The 19,029-nt window shown below is 37.5% G+C and overlaps 3 protein-coding genes across 4 annotated transcripts; 2 read left to right on the top strand and 1 right to left on the bottom strand.

The window, feature by feature from the left end:
* Positions 1-593: 593 nt before the first annotated feature.
* Positions 594-3,212, top strand: LOC140799594 (uncharacterized). Its single transcript, XM_073153974.1, has 2 exons — positions 594-684; positions 2,490-3,212. Exon 2 carries the CDS (start codon positions 2,518-2,520, stop codon positions 3,031-3,033), a length of 516 nt encoding a protein of 171 aa, XP_073010075.1. The 5' UTR covers positions 594-684; positions 2,490-2,517; the 3' UTR covers positions 3,034-3,212.
* A 447-nt stretch (positions 3,213-3,659) lies between these two features.
* On the bottom strand, positions 3,660-14,994 carry LOC140799841 (presequence protease 1, chloroplastic/mitochondrial). 2 transcript variants are annotated; one of them, XM_073154332.1, is made up of 19 exons: positions 14,445-14,994; positions 13,648-13,831; positions 12,629-12,803; positions 12,399-12,531; positions 12,175-12,245; positions 10,932-11,015; positions 10,626-10,716; positions 8,834-9,354; positions 8,583-8,747; positions 8,277-8,495; positions 7,774-7,901; positions 7,478-7,667; positions 6,935-7,018; positions 6,771-6,868; positions 6,258-6,522; positions 5,990-6,152; positions 5,628-5,808; positions 4,419-4,490; positions 3,660-4,265 (listed from the first exon to the last, which is right to left on the bottom strand). In XM_073154332.1, the coding sequence occupies exons 1-19, from the start codon at positions 14,695-14,697 to the stop codon at positions 4,124-4,126; spliced, it is 3,219 nt and encodes a 1,072-aa protein (XP_073010433.1). In that variant the 5' UTR covers positions 14,698-14,994; the 3' UTR covers positions 3,660-4,123. The 2 variants fall into 2 exon arrangements, with proteins under 2 accessions (XP_073010433.1, XP_073010434.1); XM_073154333.1 differs by having other exon boundaries at positions 13,648-13,822.
* Positions 14,995-16,984: 1,990 nt separating this feature from the next.
* LOC140799929 (probable carboxylesterase 7) lies at positions 16,985-18,693 on the top strand. Its single transcript, XM_073154484.1, has one exon. The coding sequence runs from the start codon at positions 17,382-17,384 to the stop codon at positions 18,552-18,554; it is 1,173 nt and encodes a 390-aa protein (XP_073010585.1). The 5' UTR covers positions 16,985-17,381; the 3' UTR covers positions 18,555-18,693.
* The last annotated feature ends 336 nt before the right edge of the window (positions 18,694-19,029 follow it).

Raw genomic sequence — 19,029 nt, 5'->3', positions numbered from 1 at the left:
TCTTGCCTTGATCTTAGCAGGAAAAGCTGTTGGAGAAGTTATTGGTCAGAACTTTTAAGTCTTGCATTCGCAAATCTAAGCCTGAAGCAGAGCAAGCTAGTTGCAAGGTTTATAGATAGACCCAGTTTGATCAGAAACTAGAGTTCCAGTTATAACATAGCGATCATCTACTTGGTATTGATTTTGAGTCGTGACAACCTTGTCGTGTCAATTTTACTTCAAATTTGATCAGCGAATAAAACTGAAAGCTAATGACAAGAGCGAATCAAAGCTCGCATATTCCTCCAAGAGTATCAACGTCATATTGTTAATGTTTGTAAAATATTTATAAACATAGGATTACTCTCCAAGAATAAATTTGAAAAATAAAAAACTCATTAATATTATCGCATTAGTGGAGTTATATTTACTCTTTGGCCCCTGATTTGGTGTATAAAATACTCGCCTCCTACACCATTTCTTTTGCTTAACTCTCTCTCTCTCAAAGATATCTAGTTTAGAGGGGAAGAGGAGGGTAGGAGTGAAAATGGGTCGGAATAAATCCAATACGACCCGACCCGACCCGACCCGACCCGAAATACTAACCCAATTAAACCGTAACTCATATTTATAACATCACTGACCACCTCTCCATCCGCCTCTAATCTCCGTTCTCCCCCTCGATGTATCCGACGCCAATCTAAGGTTCCTTCTCTTGGGATTTCTCTTCCGAATCTATAATAATCGATTCCTTCGAACTTTATTTTGTGTTTTGTGCATTAGATAGATCCGACGTTATCACATACTCTGCTTAAGGATTTGCAAGGGTTTGGGAATTTGATCCCACGAAGCAATCGTATGTGAATAAATTCCATGACTGAGGTTTACATTGGTTTATTACGTCAGTGGCTGCGTCATTACTTCTGATGAATCTTTTGGTAAAACCTTGTTTAGATTAGAAGTTGTTTCTTAGATTTTGGACAAACTCATGAAGCTCTTCTACTAGACGATTCCAGCAAGGGCTCAATCTCATGTAGCTCATAGCTAGGTCTACTTCAAAAGAACTTAACTCTGTGGAGTATTTTAGATGAATTAGTACTTGTCTATTGCCTATGCAAACACGGACTAGGAATCTAGGGTTCTTTTTTTCCATGGGTAATTTGGATATTATGTTTGTTTCAAGGCGCATGTCTTAATTTTTTGGAGTATTGACTCATGAAACTGTATAGAGAATTCTGTTGTGGATACCGCTTAATTGAACTCACTTACTAGTAAACTAGTTGATTTAGTACCAATATTGCATTGATTGACCGGTATGAAAATGTTTGATAAGAAGCGATGCAATTGAGAAATTCTTGGAAATTATATCATAACTTTCATTCTAAATTTCTAATTCTTTTTCTACAAGATTTATCATTCATGCTGATTTTCTTTTTCTTTTCTAAAATTTCACCAGTAAATGGCATAGATGAATGAATTTGCCATGTGCTATGGATTATATACAATATCATGTTAAAAAGAGAGAAATGAGTACCTGGTATCTGCAGTACCCTTTGTGTGTCTATTCTGCAGCTTTTCTATATCCATTTACATGTCTGTGCATCTTTTGCATGTTGAACTTAATGATACTTGGCATTGCTAGGTATATATATGAGCCAATCTTAATCCGTACAGCAACTTATGGTTTACTATTAGAAAATCCCTACCTATCAAGAAGCATTTTACTGTGAAACCTAAAGTCTAAGCAGGAACAATCTTGGAGAGTTATATGATAAATTATTAACATAGGGTTGTATTATTGGGAAATAATGTGAATTGTTATAGGAAAGATGAATCTAGATTTTATGTTAGATTGTAAAAAAAGTATTCCGAGCTGATCATAAATAGTTTGGACCAAAAAAGGCTTCTTGTTGTGTAGAAAAATATTTTGGATTGTATAGGGAGAAGGTTTTCATAAGACTGATAACCCTTCTATATAATGGTAGCTCTGCTGTCTCAAAGTACACTGGATTTTCACTCAGGTTCTGTTTGTATGGTGGATACAACCATACAGGGATATGTGTACTGGTTACCATTGATAACCTCCATTCTTAGTGTTTCATGAAATGAAGTGAGTCGAGTTGTTACACCATTTTCAATACAGTATCTCAGTAGTTCTACCTTTCAACATAGCTATTTTGTGATAGAGGTCTTCTGATTTTTCTTACAAACTCGGATACTCTATCACATGTTAGTTCTAGCAAGCTATAATCATTTAGTTGGTAGCAGGGATAGTTCTCATTCTTCTACATCAGTTTGTGACAAAACACAACCTTAGTTTTTGTTGTTTCTCTCTTGATTAGAAGGGGTACGCGATCTTCAGGAACTCCTAAAATGGAAAACATTCTTATTGTCTTGTATCCCTCGAAATAAGCTATTTTGAAGTTCCTCTCTCCCTGAAATGTTGATTACTTTTCAGTAAATTGTTATGTACTTCATTTTCTTATCATTTTTTTTTTTTTTGTATCCAGTGAGGAGGGATCGTTATTAAGTTGATCCATGCTTCTTTCTTTCAATAATTTCATCCGAAGGACCCATTATGAAGTTCTATCTGTGAAGGAAGATGCAAGTTATGATGAAATTCGGGCAAATTATAGATCAGCCGTTCTCAGTACTCATCCTGACAAAGTTCAGGAGCCATCTGAGGCTCATTTCAAGGAACAAGGATTTCTAAATGTGCAGAAAGCATGGGAAGTTCTCTCTGATTCCAAATCAAGATCAGAATATGACAAGGAATTGAGAGCTTCCAGGCAGGAGCTGGAGGTACTTGCTGATGAAGTTGAACTGGGCGATATGTCTGTGGAAACCACAGGGGATGTTCAAGAACTAGTCTATTTATGCAGATGCGGTGACTATTATTCAGTAACTTCATTAGAGCTCAAGGAAATGGGTATTGTATTTGATGAGAATGGAGAAATAGAGAGACCGAGTTCAGATCGTCTACTAGCCTCTGTTCTTCTGCCTTGTGGTTCTTGTTCACTTAAGATCCGCTTGGTGATAAACGTGACTAGTTGATCATTTCCTTGATTATCCTATACTATTGTTCATGTTTTAAGTGAAGAGGAGCATTTCCTTTCTTCTAATTCTTGTTCTTTATACTAATTTGGCAAAGCATGTTTTCTACATTTTTGAGACTTGAGAGTGGATGTATCGAGATTTAAAAAATGAAATAGATCTCCCATCACATTTGAGAATTTTCTCTATTCTATATATATATTTGTATATTTGTATATTTATTTATTTTCAGATTTTTTTTTCTCTATTCTATATTATTCAAACAAAGAAGTTCATTGATTCATTGGTGAAAGATTATCCGTAAGCAAATGTACTGCTAAATTACAAACAAGACCAAATTGCAAAATAAAAAATAAAATTTTCTTTTATTTATTATTATTATTTTGGGAGAAAGAGGTGGAAAAGTAAGAGCCATCATGGTTAACCTTTTCTTTTTCTTTTCAAATCTTATAAAATGTGTTATGGAAATTATAAATCTCATAAAGAAAAAAGAGAAATAGAAAGAAAGAAAGAAATACTAGATATTCATGTAGTGCCAACAAGAGAGCAGGAAGCATTCTTTTATTCGGAGGAATCAAATATGACAAACAAAAAAAAAAGATAGAATTCACGCCAAAGAGATGCGATGGTTGAACAGCGTACTATTATTTCCGAGTTCGAATCGTAACAGTATCAATTTAATAAGAACAGCATTAAGTTTGCATTTCTCTTTAAAAAAAGAGGCAGAATTCACAGTTGCTACCTCTGAAGTATCTGTTAACTATAAGAGAAACTTTTTTCCAAAGGCAATTTCTCAACAAAAAGAAAAAGAAAAAAAGATATGATCAACAAGTAGAAGCAAGTCTTCTGTTTCAGCAGTCCTCTTGGAATTGTCCATACTCCCCACCCTAATAAATGATGCAATATTACCACAAATTTTAGAGTAGAAAGGACGCGTTCTGTCCACTTTGACGGATGATGTACAGTTGCCAGGATTAAAATTCCAGCAATGATAGAGAGCTAAGAAACTCGAAGGCCATTTGAATGCAAATAATGCTTATGACGATTCCAGCTTTGATAAAAGAAAATAACAATCATCAACTCTAAAACTTCACGGGGCTTTCTTGACTTCAAAAAATCCAGGCCTCTCCTCGTTTGCTGCAGCAACATCCTCAGGAGATGCAACAGCGACCACAATCCCCTTAGTCCTTATTGAGTCGACTGCATCTGAAAACTCCTTAAAATCCTTTAAGCTGTTACATAGATAATGACAATATCAGTTTAAGGAAAATGTTATGGGGCCTGAGTAACAAGAGGAGTCTGGTGACCAACTATAAGGTTCATAAACTGGCCAAAAAGCCTTTCCACAAAAGAAGCAATATAAATTGAGTCACAAATCTCCTTACCTGGTTGACAAAATCTCTTCACGCCTTATTTCACGTTCCTCATCCGTGACACCCAATAAATGTCGCAATAGGCTAGGAAAGAAGAAAATGCACCGTGTTAAATGCTGGTGATTAACTTATAACAAGCAATAGTAGGTAACATAAGCATCCACAAGAAAATCAGTAACAAGACAAAAGGGTATCACTCTAAATTCTCGATGGAGTTCCAGCTAGCGGAAGTTCCCTATTGAAACTTGAATATCCCTATGACCCTACGTCTTGAATGAGGGTGATACTGGTGGCTGCACTATGATGCAGTTCCTTTGAAGCAGTCTTTGCGGAGTAAAACTATCTACTATCTAGGTCAAGTAAGCCAGGGCTTATAAGCTAACGCGAATACACCAAAGTTTATGATCACATCCAGGACCATGAGGCATAACAAATAGATAAAATCAAATGTTGAATAACTTTAGTAACCCATATATGATGGAATAAGCTCGTTGTCAGTCAGTAGATCAGTGTTCAATATATGGATGTTGATATCTGCAAAGGCAGAGTTTAAGCAAATGTCCAAAGTTGTCATAAGGTGAAGACTGTAGAGTCCACACATCCCTTAATTTTTCTTGTACATATTGAAAATATTAAAAATATTCAATAAAAAAGCAAAGGTATTACATGCACTAGGTTTTCGTAAATTTTTGAGAGTTTGATGATAAGCACATGTTTGTTTGCCAGATAAAGCCTTCTCCATATCTTATTACCTTTAGACAGTAGTTGAGTATTCAAGTTTATTTGTCATACTAAAATTTCATGGAACAACAAGAATGTCAAGAATGTTTATTCTGGAAGCAATATTCTATAACTACATGCCTCCCTTTTAGGCTTGAGATATCCTGCAAGATAATGTTCGCACAGAGACAGATTGTTGATATGCTTAAGACACCTGGAGCATCAAATATAACTTGAGGCATTTGATATCATGGTATTTCAATCAACTGTTGCCTCGAAAAGATACAGTCTAACAATGTCCCCAATTCCTACCTTGTAACTTAATTTGTTCCTTGCAACTTGTATGTGCATATTCTCATGGAAAATCTTTTTAGTAGTTCACATGATTATACTAGAGATGAATTACCTTACAGAAGAAGTGAATTTAAAATTAGAAAGAGCCATACTTTTGACATCTAAATGAGCAAATTTCATAGAAATACCGCTAGCGGCATCTTGTACCTGCTGTAACCCTTTGCATCTGGCAGCTGGTAGCCATCAACATCTCCTATAGTACCAATAATGGCTTTCGTAAGGCTATCATCATCCAGTTCAAGCTCCCTGAGAAAGTTGGCGGTCCCATCATAAATGTCTAGTGTCTTCAACAAGTTTGGATCACGATAGGACAAATAGGAGAATACTCCTGCAAGAAGAGAACGAATCATTTGCAGAAATCAACCAAACCTAGAAGGCTAGAACTAGCTTCAAGTTGGCGGAGAGTTGGATACTACTGTACAAATGCGATCCCCATGATGTGCTAATATCCTAATCCAACTATTTGAAGGTCAATGGATTGACAAGATATAGTGCAACACGATATACACCTGAATGGGTATCAAAATCACAAAAGCCCCCATATGCGCCACCACTAACTCGAACACGGTCCCATAACCATGTATTGCTAATGTACTTGGAAATGACATAGGCACTTCCGTTGAGCTGATATCCTGTTTCATATACATTAGCCGCCTTACCAATATAGTTAACCTGCAAAGATAATGAGACAGATGATATAATCAGCCAAGTATAGACGATAAATAATATGTCAATGAAATAGATTATTTTGTTTTACAATGCCAATATTGGCAGCACCTGAGTAGGAATAACGATAGCTTCATTTACTGGAGAAAGTTTGCTGGGCCAGGAATCACTCTCACGGGACGTAGTACTTGGAAGTGAGTCAACAAAGTTGGCAATCAATTTATTGGTTTTTGAGAGATTTTTCTCATCAGTTGTCACATTGATCAAGCAACCTTCCTTTGCGAGTACGGATTTTCGAATTTCCTCCAGAGAACAAGAAATTCTATCCCAGTCTTGATCTATTTTCTTTTCAAGTTCTTGTAAGAACTCCAAATAACTGGTAAAACACAAAAAGGACATTGTCTTCAGATACATTCTAGAACCCCAGACAAAAATCTAGACCTCTGGGATCTCAGGAAAAAATCATGTTTAGATCAGTAGCATCAACTTTACATGAAAAGAATCGCCCGTCGGCAATGAAATGCTAATGTGGTAATAAAATATTTAGTACATAATCTCATGATGAAGGTAGTTGCTGATGAGACATGGAAAGCCCAACGGTCAGCAGTTTAAACAAGATTTTACCTAAAGCCACCAATCTGTTCAGAAATCCACCCAGCCATGTTTAACTTAGCATCCATTCTAGCAGCTGCAATGCCATGACCACTGCCTCTCAATCGACTCTGCAAGCAGATACTTATAAGACAGTTATAAATGATTGTATGTTTTGAAAATTAACAACTTGGTACCTCCATTCTTGCTTTGCTTTGAGAAACGAACTGCCTAAATCTTTGCTGTTCAGTAAATTGAACATCTTGAAGAATGCAGGTTATCTGCAGGTAAAAGAACTGATCAGCCTTTTCCTTAAGATGCTACACATGGACAACTGCTAAATGTAAATCAGAATGAACGACAAGTCCAATAAAGACTTGTAAGAAGTATAGCATTTAATCAGCCCATTCCAATTTAGAATGTTTATTGCAACATTAGAAAAGATGGTTTGGTATTTTAGTTTTTACTATAGCCCGTTAAGCTTAAAGTTGCATAGCCATGCTGAACTAAGTCAAAATTATCAATATAGCTTCCTCCTCGTTGATGTCTACCCCAAAGATTTGCAAGAACTGAATGAAGAAATAACTGTCATTGAAAATTAGAATCTTCTGTACTAACTATGAAGACCAATATATATAGTTTTTTTTAAGCATAAAACAATAAATGCATATAAAACATTAAAGTAAATCATGAGTGACACAAAAAACCAAAAAAATAAATGGTGCCTAAAGAGACGGTACCAGGTTAAACAAGTCCTCTGCCCGTGCTGCCATTGCTTTTCCTCGAACAATAATATGGGTACATGGATCAACTTTCCCCCGCACTGAAGATGTGAAAGGATAAACTGATATACCTCCAGTTTTTCTTCCAATCAATTGATTAAGTTGCACAAAATCCATATCTTTTGTGCCCATCTCAAGCAAAGACTGACTGCAAAATCCTTAGCTGTTAGAATGTATTCTAGCTTACTTATGAAGAACAAATGGAACATGGAACATTATGCCTGGGCAAATAACATCGCAATAATTCTACTCACCAGAACAGTGGCACCAACTGAAGAAGTTCTTTCTTTAGAAAACTCATGTCAAATACAACTTCTGAATAGACAACATCATTCGTGAAAAGGTCATGCTGCAAACACTTTACCCCATTGATTTCCACTACCTGTACGTTACAAGCATTAATAAATTTCTACTATTTCTAAATTTAAATAGCACGAAAGCTTCAAAGTAAGAAACTGCAACTAGAAAGAAGTTAACCATCAGTGCTGTAATATAAGATAACTGCAAACTAGATTGCCAATGTTACTGAATATAGAAATTATTTAAAAACTTAAAGCAGAAACTAGGAATTGTATGAAACACACGGTCACATACTATAAGGATCTGCAGGATCCTACTGTCCAGAGAGATTAAGTGATCCAGAGGGGGTAGGGGTGGAAGGTTGGGTTTTGGGTGGGAGAGAGAGAGTATGTGATCCATTTTTATATAGAGTTTGTATTTGATAAATTCAATAATCATTAGGAGGAGCTAGACATACTTCTGTGGGAACATGAACAGGTTTTTTGGGGATGTCTTGTAGTGAGAGACTGGGAACAGATCGCAAAGCTTCAGGAGGATCCGGAGTTTCTTGCTTTAACCGGAGTTCTTGTGTAGCACGTGCTAACTCAGCAAGATCTTCCTGTGTCATACTAGCTTTTACTTTGTCGAGGATTTCTTTCTCGGCTGCTTCGTCACGAGAAGCTTTTTCTGGATCAGGCTGCAGCAAAAGATGGCAAGAAATCTTTCAAAACAAAGAATTGTTCTCTCAAGTAACATTCAGTAGCAAAAGGTGATTCCTAAAGACCTGCATTTCAACCGTAACAAGATGAGGGTTGTTCAAGATAAATTTATAAATCAACGGTGAAAATACAGCCTTGGATCCTTCTTCAGCAATGCGCATTTTCAGATTTTGCAATGGCTTTTCATACCTCAGAGGTTCAAAAGGATCCATATCATAAATCCACTTGCCCTGCGAGATAACAATATTTTGTAATTTGGCTTTGGTTGGGACAACTAAATAGCTTATAGCAAATAAAAAGGGGCTAGTGTTTGTACAATAGAACGAAGCATCAGAGATAAGCCTCGAGGAAATGATCCTGTGTTATTTTCCCTGAGGGAGAATTCAATTGTATTCATTGATGCCTCCACTGCCTCAGAAGTAAAACCTTCCTCTGCTAAATTCTTCATTGTTTCTATCACTAACTGCTCCACTTTATGAATGTCATCTTCGGAGACACCTTTAAGTCCTATACTGAATTGGGGTTGAAGGAGTTCATCATCAACTCCACCACCTACAATGGCATCTCCTAAACGACTTTCAAGAAGGATCCTTCTCAGTGGAGAAGCTGGTGTACCCAGCAACAAATGATCCAGGAAACCAAGTGTAAGCTCAGTCTCTATGTCTAAGGGCTCTTCTGACAGCAGCCAATTAAGGCACACCATATGTTTTTTCTTCAAGTCACCACCTTCATCAGCAGGATATTTCTCAACAATCCTCACTGGTTCTTTGAAGAGTTTCTGTGGTTGAACTTTTGATTCATTACGAGAAGGGCTTGCCTCAAATTGATCAAGGTATTCTACAGGGAAAAATATATATATATATATATATTAACGGGAGTTTAACAGCTCAAACAATTTATAAGTGTAAGAGTAAATTGTGTAGTGGAGTGATGATTTCTTAACTCCAACTGCTGACTTGTACATATATGCAGATTAGCAACATATCCATGATTCTATCACTAGAAACATTTTAGGGATAATGTTTTTGTTCTACACTCTACAGCTAATAGCATATTTCTTGAGGTAAAGGAACATAATACAATATCACAAAAGAGTAAATGTAATAACATTGAAGACAATGAGCTAAATGTTCAACAACCGAGCTCCGTGCTGAAATTTTGATTCCGTAAAGAGCACAAAAAAGATTAGATTTCTATTACGTAAATTAATGTTCATCATCCTTTGTCAGACATACATTTATGAGAATTATCTGACTTTAGAAGAAAAATAATATGTTACGGTCCTTGAATAATCTCTAGTTGTTCATATGGTGTGTATCTAAGTTCCTTTATACTTACACTAAACCTATATTATTTGGTACTTTTTATGAGTTAAATTCCAATTGCTCTGTCATGTTGCTTTATTGTCATTATTTCATAACAAGAACTACAAAGCCATGATGAAAAATAACATTGTGATCATTCTAAGAAAGGTTTAATTGTCAGAGCATTAATGTTGGAATATATACTAACACCCTGTTCTTCATGAGCGCCAAAGATTCCCATGAACAAGTGGTCAACTTATGTACTTTTAGGCAATTAAGCTTAAACCTACAGAGCTTTAAAAACATATGGCAGCTGGGATAGTGGAATTTGAACTTGAAACTTTCCTACGTATGACGACACAAGGACACCTGAAGGATTCAGGTTCATTGCATTGTATGCATAACAATATCAAAGTTTAAAGATTTCCAGCTTCTTATATCACTAGGCCCATCTCTAAGTCTGTAGAGATATAAAGCATAATTTGCGATTTCTCATGAATGTTTATAATTAGAGATGGAACAAGCTTCAATCTCACTCTCCCTTTCTAGATTTTCCTAGTTTGACGTCAGCCATAATTGTCCACCTGCCTTGGGTGTTGATGCCATTCATATCAAAGCTTCTAATTGTGAACCAGAAGTCTTTTTGAATCTTTTTAGATTTTCGGATATGAGTTTGTACTTGGTAAAATACTACAGGCGACAAAAAAAACTATCAAGGAGATGAATCAAATGAGAGCACTGAAAAGGTAAATAGTAATAAATTACGAACAGAGAATAATTAATTAGGAAATGTGAAGCAATTACCATTTAAGATACGTAGACGCTCCTTTGGATCATCATCTCCATAGAACCATATCCTAGCATTGCTAGGATGATAGTACTTACGGTGGAACTCCTGATAAAAATACACATAATAGGCATGCTAAGACAAATGTAATTACGTCAAGGAATAATATGAGATTTTGTACAAAGAAGCAGAGATGGTTTGTATTAGACTATTAGCATAGTACGTGAAAAGATGTCATACATATAAATGATCACATACAATGATAATGCAAGCATGAAAATTTATTTATTAATAAGGGACTTAATTAGACAACTTTATTGCACCTGGAATTCTTCAAATGTAAGTTTCGGTATTTCTTTCGGATCACCACCACTGTCAACACCATAGGTGTTTTCCGGATAAAGAGCCTGCAAGGAATTTATGAAAAAAAAGTGTAACACATCCTGATCTAGAAAGTAAGAGAATACAAACTTTATGGAGGCGAAAAAGATGGTGTAAGTAAATGAGACACAAATGGTATAGAACGGCTACTGCTCATGCCTAAGTGGCCGGTACTTGACAAGAACTATTTCTCAAACTATAATTAACTATGCAGCGAAGAAGAAAGAATCTAGAATATAATAATATATCACCATTTACCAATAGAGATTTTAACAGTATAAGTCACATGAATGTTAGAATTTAAGTACAAGCAAAGACCTGCATACTTGAATATGATACCAGAACAATAAATCATGCATTCATGTTTATATTGAATTAAAGAACTTTATATAAAAATCAAATAAGTGAACCATATAATATGTGAAGTAGACAAAAGATGTTAACAGGAACCCAACAAGAGGTCAAGAACAAACTGGTACAGTAGGGTAACCTAAATAAACCTGATTAGATCTTATTTTATAGTTAACAATGTCTTCCTACTCTCATCACTGACAGCAATAAAGCATCAAATATCCTAATTTATGTCATTTGTTATTAAACTGAGACAAACTTTATCCAAAAGAAGAATTCATGCTAATTAGAAAAAATTTAAGCATAGCAGCAGTAGATCAGGGCCATCAGGCAATGTTAGACAAAATGAAATAATTTTATGGAAGCTACTGAAGTCTTAAAAACAGAAACCTACAAAATAGAAGTTATTCACTGTACAACATAACCATGGTAACATGGAATTAAAACGAATATTACGTTCACTCCAAAATTCTAATGCATTTTAACATCCATGAAAGACATACTTTTACCCTTCCAAAGGTTGAAAATTTCATTAGCTTACTGAATATTGCACTTTGCAAATAGTCTTTAGACTTCAAGAATACTAGTTCAGTTCAACATGTTCATGCTATTATAGTACATAACCAAGTCAGATCAAACAAAACCCCCTAAATCTGCTGAAAGTAAGTCAGCCTTAAAGGGAAATTTCATTCACACAACTAATACCCAGGAGACTTGGGATATGCAATGTCTATTTACATGCCACAGAGGACTGGAGAACATCAGCATTTAATATTTCAATAACCACTACAGAGGCACTGGAGATCACGTATACAAATATAACAAAGAGCTCACCTGCTGAGTAACCCGTCCCAGTATGTTATCAGGTTGAGAGTACACGCCTTTCATCTCATTGAACACGACACCTAAAATAGCCAGAAAAACAGTCAGAATTGGTTAGTTTGCTCAAAACATTCAAAGCATGGCCTAGTAGGACAACTTTTTATAGGTAACAATGAGTTTGAAAATCTTTCAAAAAAGTTGTCTGCCAATTCCGGGATGAGATTATATGTTCTAACCTTTGTAGGATATATCTTCAGCAGGATTATCAAGCTCATAATGCCAACCTTCTTGCTGAAATGTTTGGAAGTCCTCAACGCATCTAGGAAAGAGAACAGCATCCAAATATACATCGACCAAGTTGTAGAAATCCTGGAAATATATAAATGTCATGCATGAGATACTTCATAATATCACATGGTAAATACTAAACAACTAAAGCAATGATACAGACTTTACATAAATCTACCTTGGTATTTGTTGAAGCAACAGGATAACAAGTCCTATCTGGATAAGTGAATGCATTTAGAAAAGTATTTAAACTGCCTTTTAACAGCTCAACAAATGGTTCTTTCAAAGGGTACTTTCTTGACCCACACAACACACTATGTTCAAGAATGTGAGGTATGCCTGTTGAATTTTTCCTGCAGTCCAAAAGAATTTAAATTGTCAACAAAAAGAAAGAATCTGATTATCTCAATATAAATGGAGTATAATTTAAATTAGCTTAATATACCCAAGCATCAACAAATATGAGCTTTAAAGCAGCTTTATGTTTACTTCAAAGTTCAAAATTGCAAGTAAAATACAGTAAAAGATAATATGTTTCTATTAGCACATTGTTCCATACATATGAATGGCAAGAATGTCAAGGCCAGGGTGCATGTATTTTGCATGTGTAGATACAATGGTTAGCATAAGGTACATTCCATAACATATATCATCCAGTTCACACATGGCCAGATAGAAAATGCCTCCTTTTAATAATCCTCCAACTTTAGCTCCAACTTAGCACATAACTAGCATAACAGGTGAGGCCAATTTTAAAATAAACTAAGTATTAATTAGCTTATGCACCTAAGACACGAAAGGTACTAAAACTTTATAACCCCAATAGCAATTTGTAAGAGGAAGCAAACAGATTAGTATATCATTGAAGCAATATTGCATCTCTAGAAAACTATTAGACAGATGTAGTCATTGTTATTCACAAATTAATGTACTTCAACAAAAAGAAGAACAAGATAAGAAAGAAAGAATCTCAGCCAGGGTGCATGTAATTAGGACTTGAACTGAAGCAATAAGATCACAATGAATGAGTTACACAAATATTATGAACTCGATAACTCATTAGCATATATGAAGCAAACCACGTGGAATATGTAGATAGGAGATGCAATATCAATTATGGATACATCTTCAACAGAAATACATGGTCTAGTACACATCAGTAATGAAGAAAAGTAAAGAGAAAAACTAATGACTTACGGAGGAGTGCGGAAAACAATGCCAAAAACTTTATTATCATCATCATTTGATACCGACATTACTTCCGCACCTGTCTTCTTATGCTTATAAAGAATGGCTGTTGATTTGCATTCATCTATTGTTTGTTCGGATATTTTCTCAAATCCAAGCTTCTCAGCAAAATCATGGCCACCATCTGCATTTTCTTTCATTGAAAAGAATAGACAAGTAATATAATTTATATTTAGCTAACAAAAGCAATTCTAATTTGGACTAAAAGAAATGATACTGATTTTTCAATATGTTTTGTGTGCTGGTGACTGGATCTTGTGCAATCATAGTGGGAAAAGCTTAAGGGGTTATTCATAACTTAAGAGCCGGAGGAACTTGCTAAGAAGGTTAAGTTTCTTATGCAGGGAGATAAACTTAGAAGACTTGACTTAGCTTTTGCTAATAGATGTATTTCTGGGTATCTCCTATTGGATAGTTATCGAGGTTACTCGGGCACGGCATGATGAATTCGACCTGACAATATTAGATTCCACCACTTGTTGAAAAAATAAGAATATTGCCCCGCAAAGCTTACTTTTGGATGTCCCTCAACGAATTACCCAATCCACCCTCTGTATTTCTCAAATTCATGAAGATAAAAGTCAACTTCCGAGTCATCACCCACAATATATAAGAACACCGAAATAACTAAACGTGAGACATTGAAGAAAAAAAACAGAGATTCGCATCATCACGCAATCTTGGCGAGAAAAAGCCAACACCCAGACGTCCAAAATGGCCTCTTTATCAATTCAACGAGCTCTTACCTCGGGAAACCGGCGAGGGGGAGGTGGAGACGGCCCGTGGAGATAGGGAGAAGCCCCTCTTGAAGCGAAGGGGAGGGGTCGGGACCAAAGGCCAGGACCGTAGGGCGACGGAGCAGGTGCGGAGCTCGTGCGGCCGACACCTGTACGGATTGGATGAGAAGAGGCGGGACTTGGCCTTGGGGCAGCGCAAGAGGAGGCGGCGAGCGGCGGTGGAGGAGCAGGATAAGGAGCGGAGCAGCGCAACCCTCTCCATCGGCCGCCGCTCTTCTTGGAGCGCTTCAGGAAATGGTGAGATAGATTAAGAGAAATCGAGAGGAAGAGACGAGCAGCAGTAGTAGTAGTAATGGTAGTAGTAGTAGTAGTAGATGTAGGAGTTTGTGAGGGTATTGGCGTTTGGACTTGCGTGCTAACTTGTGCACCAAGATGAGGATATTTTTTAGGTTTGGGTGTGGATTCGTGTGACGACACGACTGGCGTAGGATCGATCAAATGATTCAATCGGCTCCTTATCACTCAACTATTCTTGGGCCGGGCTGGACCGGGCCAGGTTATTAAATGTCTTTCACCCTCTTCTATTTGTATTTTTATTTTTATTTTTATTTTTATTTTTTATGACTTAATCATCCTCCACTTATGACTCATATAAAATTAAAAATAACGCTAACAGGATACATTAAATTACTGAAATACTCTATTATTTTTATTAAACAAAAACTAATTAGGAAAAAAAAAAAGGTTTTTATTTGGGAAAATATAATGGGAAAAGTTTGCTAACTTCATCCACAAAAACTAATTAGGAAAAGGTAACAACACTCAGTACAGCAGCAAATGATTCAAAAATATGTCTAAGATGAGAAAGAATGTAAGATAAAAGAAAAAAAAAGGTACATTTATTCACTATTGTGCAATCAGTAGACACATTTTGTATGGGAATTATGCTTTTAGTTAACTATTGTGCAATCATTAGACATTTAATTAAGCTTTTAATTAACTATGATGCACTCATTCGACACCTTGTGTAGGAATGTCTTAGACTTTTACCAATTTCTTTTTTTTTTTAGGGGACTACAAAGTTATACATATTTATAATTAAGATAATAGCTAATACTACAGTCAATATTAGACGGGTAAAGGGTACCTCTATCTCTTAAAGATTTCATTTTATTTGATAACTCCAATGTTGTTGTAGCCCGAATTTTGTAAGTAGCTGATGCTTTTCCTTTCAAAAATTAAAATTAAAATTTAAAATATTGTGCAGTTGATTCGTATTAATATTTGCTCCAGTTATTTTATTTATTTATTTTAATTTTTGCTCAAATTGTGCACACACCTTTTCTTTTTAAATTTTTTTTTTCTCTATGGACATGGAGCCCTTATGCTAATCCTGTACTACGTGGCTCCACCGGGACCACCGCTGCTCATGCGTTTAATATCTTAACACGCGTCTTCGTCCTTGGGGCTGCTGAGGGAAACGTTGTCATATTCCCCCTCCTTTTTTTCGAAATTTTTGTCATATTTTAATGATTCCTAAAGTGTAAGTAGATTAATATCTTAGGCATGCAATCCAACTAGCATTCGATTGGAAGATTCCTTTTTTTTTTTTTATAATTTCAACGTGGGGTAGCTTTAATTCCCCTCTGTGGAGCTCATGTTCGACAAAACCTTATTTTTTACTTTTTATTTTATTGTTATTAGTAGTAGTAGTAGTAGTAGTAGTAGTAGTATTTGTAATTAAAATCAAATCAAATCATCCCTAAAATTATAAGCTTTAATTCCCCTCTACACCCACCCTCGAACGAGTGTTTAATGCCTGAACGAGAAGACTATTTGGTGAAAGACGACGACATTTGTTTGAAATTTTGGTATGCGGAAGATCCAAGATACTGCCGTACTGGGACACATTTTGCTGCTCTAATCTTATACAACTAAACTAATACCTAACTAATTAGATGTAACCTTTGAGATTTAACTACCAAAATATAATAGTTAGCTAGTCCGTGCATGTGCCAAACTGCCAACGTTTTATATAATGCCGTGGGAATTAAAAGCAAAATAATAATTTTTTTTATTATTCATGAACCCGAAAGCTAGATATGGATTAGACAAAGAGTCAACCCTCTCTAGATACAAAGACACTTAGTATAGTATAGATTTCAAGTCATATATGTCGTCGAATAATTACTTTGAACCAAATACTATCAAAATCTGCTTCAAGCCATCACACCCGAGACCTGCTCTAAGCCATCGTACTGCCGAATTACTATTCCAAGCTAAATGCACTATTGAACTACTCCAAACCAACTGTATTGTTAAGTCATTAATCGAATCTAGCTAAGTCCTCAAACCACCAAACAATATCTCTATTTTGGAGTTAGAAATCATGACTTTCTTAGTCATGAGAATGATAAGTATAAAAGCAAAATAATGTTTATTTTTTTAAAATGTAAAAGCAAAATATTTTATTTATTTATTATTATTATTATTTTAAGTAAAGGAGCTGGATTCAGCTATTTTTAATTGCCTCATATGGAGAATTTTTTTTTTTTTTGAAAAGAAAAGCAAAATAATATCCAATGTGTTTGCACATTCCCCGCTGGTCTCTGCACATTGGATGATGAGCATTCCAAAGAGTTTGACGCGTGCCCAAGCAAGGGAAAAAGAGTGACCAGATGGTCCTGCATCCCTGGCTCCAACCGATGAATGGCTGCCAGGTACGCAATTGTATCAAATGCCTACACTGTGTCATGCAGATGATCTACTCCCTGGAGGGGAATTAAATTGTTTTATATTTGTTAGCTAGTGGTAATGCAAAATCCCACGCTCCTTCCTTCGCCTTCCCGTTCGCCGCCACCCCATCGACCGTAGAGGCGAGCATGTCTCTTCTTGTTAGAAATCTCCTTTCACATTAACAATTTCATCGAAGAAAAACTCGGAATCATGGAGAAGCCCTCTCGAGCAGTGGTCTTTTTTGCAAAAAGGTCCCTCCCCGTTGTTCTCTTCTTCTCTCTTCTGTACGTCTTTCTAAAACGATCCATGCCAGCTTCTCCGGCTCTGCCGTTAATCCAACGGCCACCACCTGTTCGATCGAAGTCCCCAGCACCACCCCATCATTCCCCGCCTCCATTCAACAAGGAGCTCGACAACCAGATCGAGTACGAGTTCATCCCCTTCCTCCGCCTCTACAAGAGCGGCCGCGTCGAGCGCTTCCACGGCACCACCGTCGTGCCCCCCGGCGACGATCCCTACACCGGCGTCGTCTCCAAGGACGTCGTCATCGACCCCGAGACCAGCCTCTCCGCTCGGCTCTACCTTCCGAGAGAGGTAATGACGGAGACCGAGAAGAAGGGGGCTAAGCTTCCGGTCCTCCTCTATTTCCATGGCGGCGCCTTCGTGATCGAGTCGGCCTTCTCCCCTTTCTACCACGCCTATCTCAACCTCCTCGTCTCCAAGGCCAAGATCGTCGCCGTCTCGGTAAATTACCGCCTCGCCCCCGAGCACCCGCTCCCCATCGCGTACGACGACTCCTGGGTCGCGCTCAAATGGGTCAGCTCCAACTGCCGATCGGGACCCGACCCGTGGCTCGCCGGGCACGGCGACGCCGGCCACGTCTTCCTGGCCGGCGACAGCGCCGGCGGGAACATAGCCCACAACCTCGCGGTTCGGGCCGGGAGAGACGGGCTCGAACGCGAGACCCGAATCAAAGGGCTGGCTCTACTAAACCCGTACTTCTGGGGGAAGGATCCGGTCGGGTCCGAGCCGAAGGAGCGGTGGATCCGAGAAGAGCTGGAGCGGTCGTGGAGATTCGTGTGCGGGGGATCGATGGGGATCGAGCACCCGTCGGTGGATCCGACGGCGGCGGTGGAGCTGTGGAGGAAGGTCGCATGCGAGCGCGTGATGGTGACCGTGGCAGGGAGGGACTTCTTTAGGGAGAGGGGGGTGGCGTATGCGGATGGGCTGAGGAGGAGCGGGTGGAAGGGAGAGGTGGACTTGTACGAGACGGAGGGTGAAGTGCACGTCTACTTCTTGTCTAACTTAGGAAGTGAGAAGGCTGCTAAGGAGATGGAGGCCGTGGTGATGTTCTTGAACAGGGATAGGGTTGGTTTTGCATAAATGCATTATGCATGTGGTCAGAATTTTTGTTTTATTTTAATTTTTTGGATTAAGCTTTCCTCTGTTGTGAACTTGTGACGTTTCATTCTTGAACTAGGAGCTACGAAGTGAAAAAAAAAAAAAAAATTATTAGAGGTTATATCTCTGTTTTTAATTGGGTCATTTGCGAGTTATCTACTCTCAAAAACATTAAAACAATAAGATTGGGCTCCTACTTTCTGCAGTGCTCCCGCCCCGCACCCCCCCACTGATATTTGATCGACTTACCTCCATACAGCCACAATGGAGGAGGCTTCATCGACGACTGGAGAGGTAGATTTCTGGGCATCTAAGGCAGCCAAGAACCATAATCTATGGAAAATGGCTATCTAGACTGATCAACCTCTTCAGCTGTTCAGCCTGCCTGGTTGGCTTCGTTGATTCTAAGCGATGCAAAGAGACAGCATGAAATGAGGAATAAAGACAAGTACGTTGA

Source organism: Typha latifolia, chromosome 13, assembly GCF_019914945.1.
Source record: "Typha latifolia isolate L0001 chromosome 13, TyphaL0001v2, whole genome shotgun sequence".
Taxonomy (NCBI): Eukaryota; Viridiplantae; Streptophyta; class Magnoliopsida; order Poales; family Typhaceae; genus Typha; species Typha latifolia.
Note: the sequence above shows the minus strand (reverse complement) of the source record. Positions and strands in the feature narration are given on the sequence as shown.

What these genes read in the sequence shown, in the direction of transcription:
- LOC140799594 (XM_073153974.1), top strand. Translation starts at nt 2,518, where the DNA reads ATGCTTCTTTCTTTCAATAATTTCATCCGAAGGACCCATTATGAAGTT.
- LOC140799841 (XM_073154332.1), bottom strand. Translation starts at nt 14,697, where the DNA reads ATGGAGAGGGTTGCGCTGCTCCGCTCCTTATCCTGCTCCTCCACCGCC. An exon ending in CAGAGGACTTGTTTAACCTG is followed by an intron (nt 7,019 to 7,477) that starts GTACCGTCTCTT and finishes TTTTACCTGCAG; the next exon opens with ATAACCTGCATTCTTCAAGA. An exon ending in CTATCGTTATTCCTACTCAG is followed by an intron (nt 6,153 to 6,257) that starts GTGCTGCCAATA and finishes TTATCTTTGCAG; the next exon opens with GTTAACTATATTGGTAAGGC.
- LOC140799929 (XM_073154484.1), top strand. Translation starts at nt 17,382, where the DNA reads ATGGAGAAGCCCTCTCGAGCAGTGGTCTTTTTTGCAAAAAGGTCCCTC.